At 31.3% G+C, this 14,193-nt stretch overlaps 1 protein-coding gene across 6 annotated transcripts; it reads left to right on the forward strand.

Moving 5' to 3' along the window:
* The first annotated feature begins 43 nt into the window (after positions 1–43).
* Positions 44–14,122, forward strand: LOC124946649 (chromodomain-helicase-DNA-binding protein 1). Of its 6 annotated transcripts, none has more exons than XM_047487637.1 (16): positions 45–165; positions 3,949–4,061; positions 4,903–5,184; positions 5,896–6,084; positions 6,222–6,391; positions 6,479–6,642; positions 6,736–6,895; positions 6,982–7,294; positions 7,384–7,591; positions 7,746–10,040; positions 10,397–10,516; positions 10,672–10,899; positions 11,005–11,334; positions 11,425–11,918; positions 12,020–12,133; positions 12,235–14,122. In XM_047487637.1, exons 1-16 carry the CDS (start codon positions 94–96, stop codon positions 12,452–12,454), a joined length of 5,472 nt encoding a protein of 1,823 aa, XP_047343593.1. In that variant the 5' UTR covers positions 45–93; the 3' UTR covers positions 12,455–14,122. The 6 variants fall into 6 exon arrangements, with proteins under 6 accessions (XP_047343596.1, XP_047343593.1, XP_047343594.1 ...); XM_047487638.1 differs by having other exon boundaries at positions 46–165; positions 12,247–14,122; XM_047487639.1 differs by having other exon boundaries at positions 139–1,581.
* Positions 14,123–14,193: the final 71 nt, after the last annotated feature.

Raw genomic sequence — 14,193 nt, forward strand, 5'->3', positions numbered from 1 at the left:
ATATATAATATATATGTACACACACGCTTCACGAGTTGAAATGTCGAGTATAGAGTTTCGATTATTCGAGAGAGGCGTTACTATCGACTGGAAATGACGAAGCATCGCGTCTCGAAACCTCCGGCGGCCCTTCCTTTTCCGGTGCGATGTGCCACGGGTCTTTGGGTAATATTTTTCGTCTTTCATTCTGGTCATTATACGTTAGTTCCATATCCTCCGAAAGCGCAGGCTGATTTTCATTGGAACGGGTAACGCTTAGCTCCATTAGAACTATATTTTTTTTTCTTCTATTTTCTATCTTAGATATAAGAGAATTATAGTTAAGGCAATTACGTGCCTCACGAACACTACCCAATCTGATGGAAAACGGCAAATTTTTTATTCGCATTACGTTCAAAAGAGGCCCACGCTTCACTTTGCATGGTGTCATCATACATACGGCTATTCGTATAAGTTAGTATTCGTAAACTAAGATTGGCTCGTTCCGAGTGTGCATTGTTTCGTAAATTGTGACCTGTAGAAATTAAAGTCCCTGAGCTCGTTAAATATTGTGCCATCATGTCGATAAAATATTAGTGGTAGTATCTCGGAAGAATTTTCTGTGATATCATCAAAACGCTTATGTTCGAATTGTAAAAGTTTGTGTCAAGTCGATATACACGAGAGACGTAATATTAATTTCTTCGAAACGTCAACGAGATACATAAAGAGATCTTACGTAATATTTTTTATTAGCTTTACGACGTTTTACGACAACTAAGTTCAAATTTATTGGATTTTTCTTTTTATACACGTATGTGTGTACACACACACATATATATATATATATATATATGTGTTATATATAATATGTATGTATACATTGATACGTATATTTTTTTTTCTTTCTCGTCAAATTTCGTACGTGAAATTATTATGTTAGTAAAAAACATGTTAAAGAATCTCGTCCACATAACGAAATCCTTTACGTAGTATACGTGACTGTTGCGTCGTAAGATTTTATGTTAATTGCGCATTTGACTGAATAATCGAAAAACTGACGCTGTGCATTCTGGGTAAAATTTCCGTGAGTAATAAAAATGGCTGTCTAACAACGATTTCCGTTTCGCACATTGGTTTTTTTCGACTAGCAGGCAAAAAGAAAAGTTTTAGATCTAGTATTAATAGTAATATTAAATAAATCTGACTAGATTTCTTTTTTTTTCCAAATTTTCTTGTAAAATGGTAAATTCGTCGATATGTCAAATTTATTTGAAAGAAAACTAACGAGGGGGATGGCGGGAAGGGTGCGCTGTAGTCGACTGGTAGGGGACAGGCCGAGCGTTGCATGATGGGAAGACGGATGGGGGAGGGCGAAAGAACGAGCGGAGTTCACAAAATGGAGGCCAAGCACAGGCCTGTGAACATATAGTACGTGAAAATTCAATAATTTTGCACGATGTCACGACGCTCTACATCATTAGTCGATTAATATTGCGAACACGTGTGCACGGATTAGTTTTTTTGTTAAATTAACGTGAATTTGTGCGTGGTGCGTCAGTTATTCGAAGTTCAATGCGACGCGTAGACGAAACGATGCAGGTGAGTGGACGGGATTCGAAAATTGTTCAATTTTGGGCATCCCTTCGGATTTTTTCACCGATAATTATTTGTTTTCGGCGCCGAAACAAGCTTCGGTGTCATAGTGAGAAAACAATTAACGATATACGACCACGATGTTGTTTGGAATAAGAGGAAAAATCACATTGTGACGCGCGTTTAGGAGCATTGCCATTAATAAAAAGCTTGTAAAAATGTAAAAAATAATTTTGCGTTCATTTAAAACATTTTTCCGCGTAGGGCGGGGTCCAAAGGACCTCGGGAGCTCAGGGACTTAATTCTTCACAGCCACACTTTTCTACAACTTTACATAGTTTTCCAGTCTCTTAATAACCTATAAGTTTGTTTACATTGCTTCAAGATGACATTTATCACTGAAAATATTCGTGTTCCACCCTAATTTTCGTTAAAAATGATTCCTTGTATTGTCCTTCAACCAGATACCATGGTTATTCAAAAATTTAAAACAGACCCATTTTTGCAAATTAAACTTAAAGATCTTCATGTATGGTTTGTCTATAATAGCCGCCGTTGTGTACCATTGTCACTCTCATGAAGTAGACTAATTTCATTAATTTCATCTTGGAAATATTTAAAATATACCATGCATTTTCTTATTATAAAGTTTTACACTCATTTTTGAATTATTAGTGAGTTTAATAACGAATATCATATCTCTTTTATCAATTTTTCCAAATGTAAACCAAGTTATGAAGATCCTTCTTTCTTCTGTAAAAGATATTGTTTCCATCGTGCTTTTTTCTTTTTCATCTGATTTACAAAATAAAAAAGGCAATGTGTGTAAATGAATTTTATGTATCATTTAAAAAAACTAATCATTCAGAATCTCTTTGACGAAGTACAAAATTATATATTGAAAGTAAAATTAAAACTGTTTATATTATTCTTATCTTCAAACGATTATGGAAAATGTATATACGGTATACACATTGGATTTAACAATATACATTGCCCTTGAGAATTAAATATTTTTCTAAGTTTACATATTTTTAATTGTAATTAGTTAATGATGTGCTGCTACGCACAAAATCTCTAGTAATTAACTAAGAAATGAGATTATCGAATAATGATATTTTGAAATGGAACAAGCGATTAATGAATTATATTTTCTATTTCATGATAAAGTTGTCATTTTTGCAAAACTTGCAGGATTTTTTACTTGCATTAGACTAGCTTTAGATTTATATTATTATCTTATTTCAGTACGACATTTATCAAGATAAAGAATCTAAGAAATTTTTTATTATGTTATGGAAAAGTTTATATATATATATATATATATATATATATATATATATATATTTATAATATATATATTTTTTTATATATATATATATATTTATTTATGTAATAGGGCGGATTTATCCTTTATTATTATTATTGCATTTTGTGTATACCTATATTATACAATCCAATTTTATATAGAGAATATTTGTAAAATGCTATAAGAAAACTTTATTATCAAATATAATATATTATTCTACTTGATTTTAAGACATTTAAAAAATAAATTGTAAATGAATTAGCATTACCCATGTTGAGAAATTAAATTATTATTGTGTAATATTAATTTGAATAACGTACTAGTGGCCTTTTAAGAAACAGTATATTTAGATTTATATAATTACTGCATTGTCAGTAATTTTAACTTCTCATCAAATATATATACACACACACAACACACATTTTTGTCTTAAAATTCAGGGTAAACTAAGTTGCTGATGTACTTCCTGAATTATTTAATAAAAATGTACAGTATTTAAATAATGAAGTATATCATTTTTTATGGAACCCACTGTACCTTTCATTATAGTATAGAAAAATTATTAGATTTGGATAAATCTAGCATGTACTATGGGATTAAAATATTTTAAAGTAAGATGATTGAATGTTGGGATAGTTGAGAAAAACCACTTCTCTTTAGTCTTACAGTTATTATCTTAATGTATTAAATTTTTTATTAAATGTAAATTATTAATTATTTTTATTTATCCATTATTTATAATATGTATATGTTTCATATTTCTTAATTTTCTGACTAAGAAGAATTTAAGTTTCTTTATCTTCATATTTAATCTCCTGTTCTTAAAATGGTGGACATATTCCATGAAATGGAAGACAATTTATCTTCTACATAGGTGGCAGTAGTATGAAATAATAGATTTATGAATAGAAGTGAAGAGTACATTTTAATTGTATAGATGACAAGTATTTGACATTGATGAAAAGGAAGTATGTGAAAATATTATATGTTTTTATTCCAAACAACATTGTGGTTGAATCATTCTGATTTAAAGTCAAATAGTATTAGGTATTATTACATTACAGAAAACTATTGAATCTGAATCTGGTAAGGAATCTGGATCTGACTCTGAAAACGAGAGTAAAAGTGACAGTTCCTCATCTGGAAGTAATTCAGGATCTGCTTCTGCTACAGATAGGTATGTATTTATTTATTTATATGTTCCCTATGAAATCAGAAAGTCTGGTATGACATAAATTTTTTATTTGTGCCAAAATAACTGAATTATAGATGATTTAATTTCCCTTTAATACAAGAAATGGTTCTGAGTATATTTTTTTCTCAAATATTTTGGAATTGTTATTGTTGTTGTTTGAACAGATTTTATCATACTGTGTACTGGACTATCTGATATATATATGTGTATATATATATACATACATATATATATATATATATATATATATATATATATATATATATATATATATATATATATATATATATATATATATACACATGGGGACAATTATATGCCATTCAGTTAATTGTGTATTGCTATAGCTTGATATAGCACTAACATTTGCCTTCATCATATTGCTAACTATGTGTATTCCATTGAGTTTCTGTGATCACACATTTTACTTTTTCTTAATTGTACTTATATCATATTATGTCAGTCATTATCTTTTGTATTGATTTTTATTATATAGGAGCATTAGCAATATATTTCAGTAGAAATAAAAGCAAATCAGTTGATCCTTCATAATATCTTGAAATATATCTTTAGTTGGACAATTAAAATATTATTTCAATAGGCATCTTATATACATATATAATATTTTATCTATGTGAAATGAATAATAATAGGAAAAGATTTTAATGAAAAATATATTGGTAAATATAATATTATAAATTTTTTAATTTCCCATTAAATTTGGTTTCATAATTAAATATTAATTTTACATAAAATATATTTCAAGATATAAAATAATAATCATTCAAAGTAGTGACAACAAATTGCTTGGCTGCTCATTCAGTGACTCTAGTTCCTCAAGCGGTTCTGGTTCTGGATCTGGTTCCGAATCTGAAAAATCAGAGAGGTTGGATGCACCTGCACAAAGTGATAGTTTACAAAGCAAATCCTCTAATCACAGCACAGATGCAAAACTTAGGCTTAAAAATGAGTCTAGTCGTGAATGGGACGAGAATCCTGATATATATGGAATTAGGAGATCTGGACGTTCTAGGAAAGAACCCGAAAGACTTGCAACACAACGCGAAAGCGATAGTGATGGTCGCAAGAGATATAAAAAAAAGGGGTAAGTAGAGATAACGATGGAACAATTTTGATTGATCGAATTCTATGTAAGGAGTTTATAAGATGATTTATATACTTGATTTGTGGAGGAAAAAAAAAAAGAAATTATAAATGAAGAGATATATAGTTATAATTCTATGCTTGTTTTTCTTCGTGCTTTTCCGCATTGGTGGATACTCACATCATGTCATGTAGATCATTTTTATACTATGTGGTAATCATATATATGATTGTGTGTCAATCCTAACACAAAATCTCTTTTCTTAAGTTTACTTTTAAATTATTGATGCTTTAATCACTTTTTTTACATCATAATTGTATAGTTAACATATGTGTGATTTAATCATTAATGTATTTGTGAATCGTAACAACTTTAAGGAAATGCACAGATTGGCACTATTTTATATTTGTGCTATGTATAATCATAAGCAAGCATATAGATATATATTGATTATATTTGATATACTTGATGTAAAAACCTGTGGAAAAAAAGAAAGAAAAGAAAAAGAAAAAAGAAGATAATTAAATTGATCTCATTTTTTATCAATGTGATATGTAAAGAAAATTTACTTAAAACAATTATTTTCTTTAAATATCCATTCATATAAATAAATTCAGTACTGTCTACATGATTGTTTTAAACATTTAAGCAAGAATATAAAGATTTAAAACATTTTTCCAATATGAACTAATAACTATTTATTTATTTTAGTTCACACAATTCGTGGAATTCAGAGAGTTCAGAATCAGAATCTGATGAATCAGAAAATAGACGGCCACCACCTAGTAAATCTTTAAACAGGCGAGCGGTACAAAAATCTAAAGAAAAAGCTAGAGCACGAAAGAAGCGTATCTCTGAATCTTCTGATAATTCTTCATTTGATAGCGATGATAACAGAAGGTATTTTTACGCGTACACAATATATATATATATATATATATATATATATATATATATATATATATTACTCATAATAAATAATTTATTATTGCATTGTTGAGAACGTAAATATGAAACATTTATAAAACAAAATATAGGCAAGTTACGAGAAGAACGGGTACTGCAGTTAGTTATAAAGAAGAAAGCGAAGAAGGTACTGATAGCGAAGATTTGGTGGAAATTGATGAGACGACAACTACAAATGCAGAACCTGATAATGCGGAAACGGTTGAAAGAATTTTGGGACAGAGAAGAGGAAAAAAGGGTGGTTAGTTTGATTTTAGATCAATAATAATATTTTCATAGAGTAATAGTATTGTTAATAATATTGTTTTTGAATATTTCATTAATACAGTTACAGGAAATGTCACCACAATTTATGCAGTAGAAGAAAATGGTGATCCCAATCCAAAGGATTTGAAGACCGAGGAGACTGAAACACAATATTTAATTAAGTGGAAGGGTTGGTCGCATATACATAATACGTGGGAGTCAGAAGAATCTTTAAAAGCACAAAAGGTATATTTAACATTTAATTATTGTTGAAATCATTTTAATTAAAGTTAAAATTAATTCATAATAGATTTTTTTATTGTATTGATATGATTGTAGGTTAAGGGATTAAAAAAGTTAGATAATTTTATAAAGCGCGAGCGAGAAATTAAACAATGGAGAGAATATGCAGGACCAGAGGATATAGATTATTTTGAATGTCAGTTAGAATTGCAACAAGAACTTTTAAAAAGTTATAACAATGTGGAAAGAATTATTGGTAAGCTATATAGGAATTATATTTGTATAATTTTATTTCATTTAATTATATATACGAAATCATAATTGTTTTATTCGTATCGGTAGCTGAATATGAAAAGCCAGATTCAGAACATCCCGATTATTATTGTAAGTGGGAAAGTTTGCCGTATGCCGAGGCAACATGGGAAGATGGCGCATTAATAATTAAAAAATGGCCAGTAAAGATAAAAGAATTCCGAGATAGAGAAGATTCAAAAAGGACGCCAAGTAAACATTGTAAAGTGCTTAAAATCAGACCTAAGTTTCATCAATTAAAAGGACAGCCAGAATATATGGGTAAAGGAAAAGATTTAGTTTTAAGAGATTACCAAATGGACGGATTAAATTGGATGATCCATTCTTGGTGCAAGGAAAATAGGTGAATATTTATATAATTTTTATTGACAATTTTATCGTCATTTATTATTCCTCTCTTCTAATGACATATAACTTACTTTCTTTATTTAGTGTTATTTTAGCAGATGAAATGGGTCTTGGAAAAACCATACAAACCATATGCTTCCTTTATTATCTATTTCATACTCATCAACTTCATGGACCGTTTTTATTAGTAGTACCTCTTTCAACAATGACTTCCTGGCAAAGAGAAATGGCCCAATGGGCACCCGACATGAACTTTGTTACGTATTTGGGTGACGTAACATCCCGAAATGTCGTACGTAATTTTTTTTCTTTTCGATGTCATGATTATAGAATTATGCCTTAGAATGCACACTTATCACTGTTATACATACAAATGATGTGTGTTCTCTAAATGAATGTTGTCTAATTTCTTTTTTTTTTTTTTTTTTTTTCTTTTTTTTTTCCAGATAAGAGAATACGAATGGTGTTATAGTTCAAAAAGATTAAAATTTAATGCAATACTTACCACGTATGAGATAGTACTTAAAGATAAAGCATTTTTGGGTGCCTTAAATTGGGCAGTACTTTTAGTGGATGAAGCTCACAGATTAAAAAATGATGATTCACTTCTTTATAAAGCTTTATCCGAATTTCATACAAATCATCGTCTTTTAATAACGGGTACTCCATTACAAAACAGTTTGAAGGAGTTATGGGCGTTACTTCATTTCATAATGCCCGCTAAATTTAATTCTTGGGAAGAATTTGAAAAGGAACACGACAATGCTGCCCAAAAAGGTTATTCTAAGTTACACAAACAATTAGAACCTTTTATCTTAAGGCGTGTTAAAAAGGACGTGGAGAAATCATTACCTGCGAAGGTCGAGCAAATTCTACGCGTAGAAATGACTTCTTTGCAAAAACAGTATTACAAGTGGATATTGACAAAAAACTACAATGCCTTGCGCAAGGGCGTTAAAGGTTCTACTATGACCTTTCTCAACATAGTAATAGAACTTAAAAAATGTTGTAATCATGCTTTTTTAACGAAACCTACTGAAAGTGAAAGAAAAGATAATAATGATGACTATTTACAACAATTGATTAGAGGTTCAGGAAAATTGGTCCTTTTGGATAAACTGTTAGTGCGACTTCGTGAAACTGGACATAGAGTATTAATATTTAGTCAGATGGTAAGGATGTTAGATATTCTTGGGGAATATTTGCAAAAACGACACTTTCCTTTTCAACGATTAGATGGAAGTATAAAAGGAGAATTGAGAAAACAAGCATTAGATCATTTTAACGCCGAGGGTTCGCCAGATTTTTGTTTTTTATTATCAACCAGAGCTGGTGGACTCGGCATCAATCTTGCCACAGCTGATACCGTGATCATCTTTGATTCGGATTGGAATCCACAAAATGATTTACAAGCTCAAGCAAGAGCCCATAGAATTGGACAAAAAAATCAAGTTAACATTTATCGATTGGTAACTAAAAATTCTGTTGAAGAAGAAATTGTTGAACGAGCGAAACAAAAGATGGTTCTTGATCATTTGGTTATACAAAGAATGGATACAACTGGAAGAACGGTTTTAGATAAAAAAAATGCGGGGACCAATAATAACCCATTTAATAAGGAAGATTTAAATGCTATATTAAAATTTGGAGCAGAAGAATTGTTTAAAGACGAGGAGGATGGGGATGAAGAACCTACGTGCGACATCGATGAAATTTTAAGAAGAGCCGAGACTAGGGACGAAGGGCCTACTACCGTAGGTGACGAGCTTTTGTCGGCATTTAAAGTTGCCAGTTTCGCTGCATTCGAGGAGGAATCGGAACCTGTTAGTCAACCTAACGATAATGACGATGAAAGTAAAGACTGGGCTGAGATAATACCAGAAAATTTTCGGAAAAAAGTCGAAGAAGAAGAAAAGTCTAAGGAAATGGAGGATCTTTATCTTCCGCCAAGAAGTCGTAAGACGCTACAACAAATCAATCAAACTGGTGATGGTAGAGGTAGAAAGAGGAAAAAGACGCCGGATGATAGCGAGGAAGGTGAAGAGTCCGGAAGCGAAGTGGAAGGTAGCGACGATGACAGACCTAAGAAGAGAGGTAGACCAAGGGTTACGCCTCGCGAGAACATAAAGAGTTTCACTGATGCGGAAATTCGAAGATTCGTCAAAAGTTATAAGAAATTTACAGCGCCTTTAAAAAGATTGGACGATATCGCTGCGGACGCCGAATTGCAAGAAAAACCTATGTCAGAGTTACGTTATTTGGGTGAACAGTTGCAATCTCGTTGCGAAGCTTGCTTATCCGAATTTGAAAGTACAGCGAAAGAGAATAAAGGCGAGGAAGAGGGTAAAGGGCCTGGTCGTAAAAGAGGAAGAGGTCCTACGTTTAAAATGGGCGGTGTTATGGTAAATGCAAAATCATTTTCTGCTGCCGTAAAAGAATTGGAACCTCTCGATCAAGCACTTCCATCGGATGCCGAACAAAGAGCCAATTGGCATCTTGATATTAAAGTTAAACCGGCTAATTTTGACTGCGATTGGAATTCCGAAGATGATTCTAAGCTTCTGAGGGGCATATATCAGCATGGTATGGGCTCTTGGGAAGCTATTAAAACAGATGCCAGTTTAAAGCTCGGTGATAAAATTCTTCCCAATGGTAGTAAGATTCAATGTAAACGGGTGACCGCTCGTGCTGAGTACTTGTTAAAGGTTCTTAAAAAGCAAATGGATTTCAAGCATGGCGTGGTAAGTTTTGCCAATTTGTTTCTCGTTCTTTATTTTTTTTTTTTTCTATTTTTTTTTTCTATTTTTTTTTTTTTTTTTATTTTTTTTCTCCGAAGGTTTCTCGATCCTTTCTCTTCTCTCTCAAGCGAATCGCTTAATTATTAAGAACATTTATTCCCTTTTTTAATATTAACATTCTTCGTTTGTTTTCTTTTGTTTTCTTTTTCGTTTCGTCTCGTCTCGTCTCGTCTCGTTTCGTTTTGTTTTTTCTTTTTTCTCTCTTTTTGTTTTTGTTTTTTTTTTTTTTTCTTTTTTTTTGTGTCCACCATACTCATGGTCTTCGGTTTTGTTCAGTATACTTTCAATCTCCGTTTCAGACACGAACAAGGAAACCTAGAAAACCAAAAGAAGTAAAAACAGCAATTACTAAAGAAATAATAGAAGAAAATGAGAGTTCAGGAGAAGAGAGTAAAAAGCTTAAGACAAAAATCGATAAAGTAAGTTAATCGTTGAGAATAGGCGAAATAAATGTCGAGAGAGAAAGAGAGAGAGAGAGATAGGGAAAGTAAAAAGAAAAAAGAAAAAAGAAAAAAAAAGAAAAAAAAAAGAAAGAAAAACGTTCGATCTACTTAAATTTTGACTTCGTTTGCAGGTACCCATAAAGAAAGAAGAAGACGTTATTGTTAAAAAGGAAATTAAAGAGGAACCCGAGGAGGCGTCTGAAGAGAAGAAGAAGGAGAAAAAGGTTAAGAAGGATAAAAAGGAAAATAAGAAGACTAAAAAGAATAAACAAACTGCAGGACCGATGCATTTCACGGCAAATAATGAACCACGAGCTCTTGACGTTCTTGGTGATTTAGATCCATCTATATTCAATGAGGTAAATACACTTTCCATATGGTTTCTTAAAATTATTTAATATTGTTACAAAGTTTAAAAGAATAAATAAATAAATGTGAATTTTTTTATATATTATTTCATTCAGTGCAAGGAGAAGATGCGTCCGGTGAAAAAAGCTTTAAAAGCTTTGGATAGGCCAGATCAATCATTGAGCGAAGCAGAGCAAGTAGCCCATACACGCCACTGTCTTGTTCAAATCGGAAATCAAATTAATACTTGTCTTGCAGAATACAAGGATCCTGAGCAAATTAAAGAATGGCGAAGTAATTTGTGGTATTTTGTATCGAAATTTACAGAATTTGATGCTAAAAAGTTATATAAATTATATAAGCATGCAACGAGAAAAGGTGGCGGAGACAGTAATGTAAGCGTAACATCTAGTCCTGAAAAGAAGGAAGAAACAAGTAATTCAAAGGTACATTTCCTTTTTATATATAATACGTATATGCTATATACTGTATACGACGAATGTCCATTACAAATGAAATATTATTTGTTTAAATAGAAACATGAAAAATCGTATGACAAACATAACGACAAACAATTAGCGGATTCCAGTAATAAAGATCGGCAAAATAAGCGTAGAATCGATGATATAGAAGATAGTTCTAACAGCAGTATCCCAAGTAAGAAACATGTTACAGCTATTAATGCGATGAGCAATATTAGCAACACCTCAGCTGTTACTATCGGTGCTATTACAATTACTCCTATAACGTCAACCGCAAATTCTACGTCGAGTACAACTAATACAACGGAAACGTCAAGGCATAAAGAACAAAAAGATTCAAAGTCGAAAGATATGAAACGAGATCGGGAACGAGACAGAGATAGAGACAGAAGTCACAATGATAGAGGCATGGACAGATTAAATTGTGGAAAGGATGAACGGATCAGAAGGGATAGCGGTGGTTATAATATGGGCGGACATTATAGTGGGAGTAGAGAAGACGATCATTGGATCTTACCTAGGGATACAAGAGATATGAGAGATGGAAGGTATGCTTTTGAGATTTTTTTTGATTATATCATATGGAATGAATGTATTTTTACTCGTCAACTTACGGTCCGATTAATTTTTAATATATGTCCGTTTTCAGATTTACTGACCACAAACGTGATAGATTTGAATCTTATGGACGTCTGTCTGGTGGATATCATCGAGATAGAGATAGAGATAGAGATCGTGGTATGCATATAAACGATAAAAGAAGGTTTGTATTTTATTCATAGATTTTACGTATGCATATCTATATATGTTTTGGCCTTTTTTCCTAAGGTCAATTTAAATCATTCTCAGTAAGCTGGATTTTAGTAATTTTTACAGGTATCCATCTGGGCCACCGAGCTATGGATACGGTCCAGGTAGCTACGGAAGTGGAGGTGGCGGTGGGTATGCACCCAATGACATGCCACCAAGCCATTTTAGAGGTCGAGGATATCCAGGAGATAGTTATTCAAACGAATGGCGACCTAGTAAGGATTACAGAAGAGATTATGATAGGAGGCCGCCACCACCAAATGCCAATTCCTAGTGCTCCTTTTGGGCGTTCTTATGTATTCTAAAACGGTTATAATTCCGTTGTAACGTCATATAATTTTACACGACACAGCACTTATAGTAGTGCTAATTAACAGAAAGGAAATGTGTGTTAAATGTATTAAATTCAATATATAATCCTTTCTGTGATTTAGCACCACTTATGACTTGTAGCTATGTAAAAAGTCGATTCCACTGCTTACTTAACACGCAACAAAATAATTTTACAATGATCAACAGGTGATCGTTTCAGGAAAACTTTAAAGATAGATTGTGCAAAAAATGATAAACTGATATATGTATATATATGATATATATATATATATTATATATATATATATATATATATATATATATATATATATAAATATCAGATATATCATTAAAACATAATTATAACTTTTTTTATATGTTAGAGCTTTTATGAGAGATATTCGTAACAGAGATAATACGCCAGTGATTTCTATCAAATGAAAAATTACGTTCAAAAGTCTTCTTTAATTTAGAAGACATGTCTAATATCTACTGTTATTTATACGTATAACAATTGTTTAACGCGAGTAATTCTATAGAACTGAGTTATACAACAGTGGATATAGATATAGTTTATACTGTCATATATCGCTCCAATTAACAAACCAATTGTTTGAAACAAACAAAATGCCTTCCCATCCATTTCATCTCTCATATATTTTGCATTTCCAATTCTTTATGTGTATAGGTTCATTTTGGGTGTGTTACTTAGGTAGTATCATTCATCATTCAAAAATCACTTCATTTTCAAGATTACTCCTTTGATATTTTAAGATATTAGTTCGTAATGAAATAAATTTGTATTAAGGCATGATTTCATTGCCAGTTGGCTGACAGTCCATATAATATGATGAGCATGTTCCAAAAATTTTATCGACTTCTGTCATATATACATTTTTGCATTTTGCATATTGCGTTATAATTTCGATTGGAAATATGTTGGTAAAGGAAAAATAGTAAGTCTAATATTTTGATTAAAATCATACATTGAAGTATAACAATATGTCTTGTACTAGACAATTCTAAGATTTATTAAAATTTATTGTGTCGTCGAACAAATAGCTATATCATATACATACTATTCAAAGCGATAACTCAATTTTGATCACTTTTTTTTCTATTGATTTTTATAAAACTGTATATCTTGATATAAGATATAGATAACTATTCTCTACGTTTGAGTTAACTCCTTTAAAATACAAGTTTGTATCCTACCTGAAAATAAGAGTGTGAAATAATGTAAATATTAGGATAAGATTAATGGTTGTATTCTATTTAATTGTAGGGCCTACAAGAGAGATTGTACAACAGTTTCCTTTAAACTTGATTATAAAAATAGGAAGAATTGTTCATCTCTCTCAGCCCTGCTTCAATAAAAGATGGAGGGATATAATTAGAGATATGTATAAGAAGAAAAAAAAATTTTAATTATATAATTATAAGACACTCTGAAAGAATTTTGATCTATTGAAATATTTTTTAATCCAACTCTTGATAATCATGACATTTATATAGCACTTTTCAGTAGGAATACCGAATGCACCATTTATCATGTTCTCTGGTGTTTTGTAAAGTATTCCGTTTTTCGTATATCTTATCCATTTCTCTTTCTCTCTCTCTCTCTCTCTCTCTCTCTCTCTCTCTCTCTCTCTCTCTCTCTCTCTCTGTCTCTCTCTCTTTATATATATATATATGTATATA

Source organism: Vespa velutina, chromosome 2 (assembly GCF_912470025.1).
Source record: "Vespa velutina chromosome 2, iVesVel2.1, whole genome shotgun sequence".
Taxonomy (NCBI): Eukaryota; Metazoa; Arthropoda; class Insecta; order Hymenoptera; family Vespidae; genus Vespa; species Vespa velutina.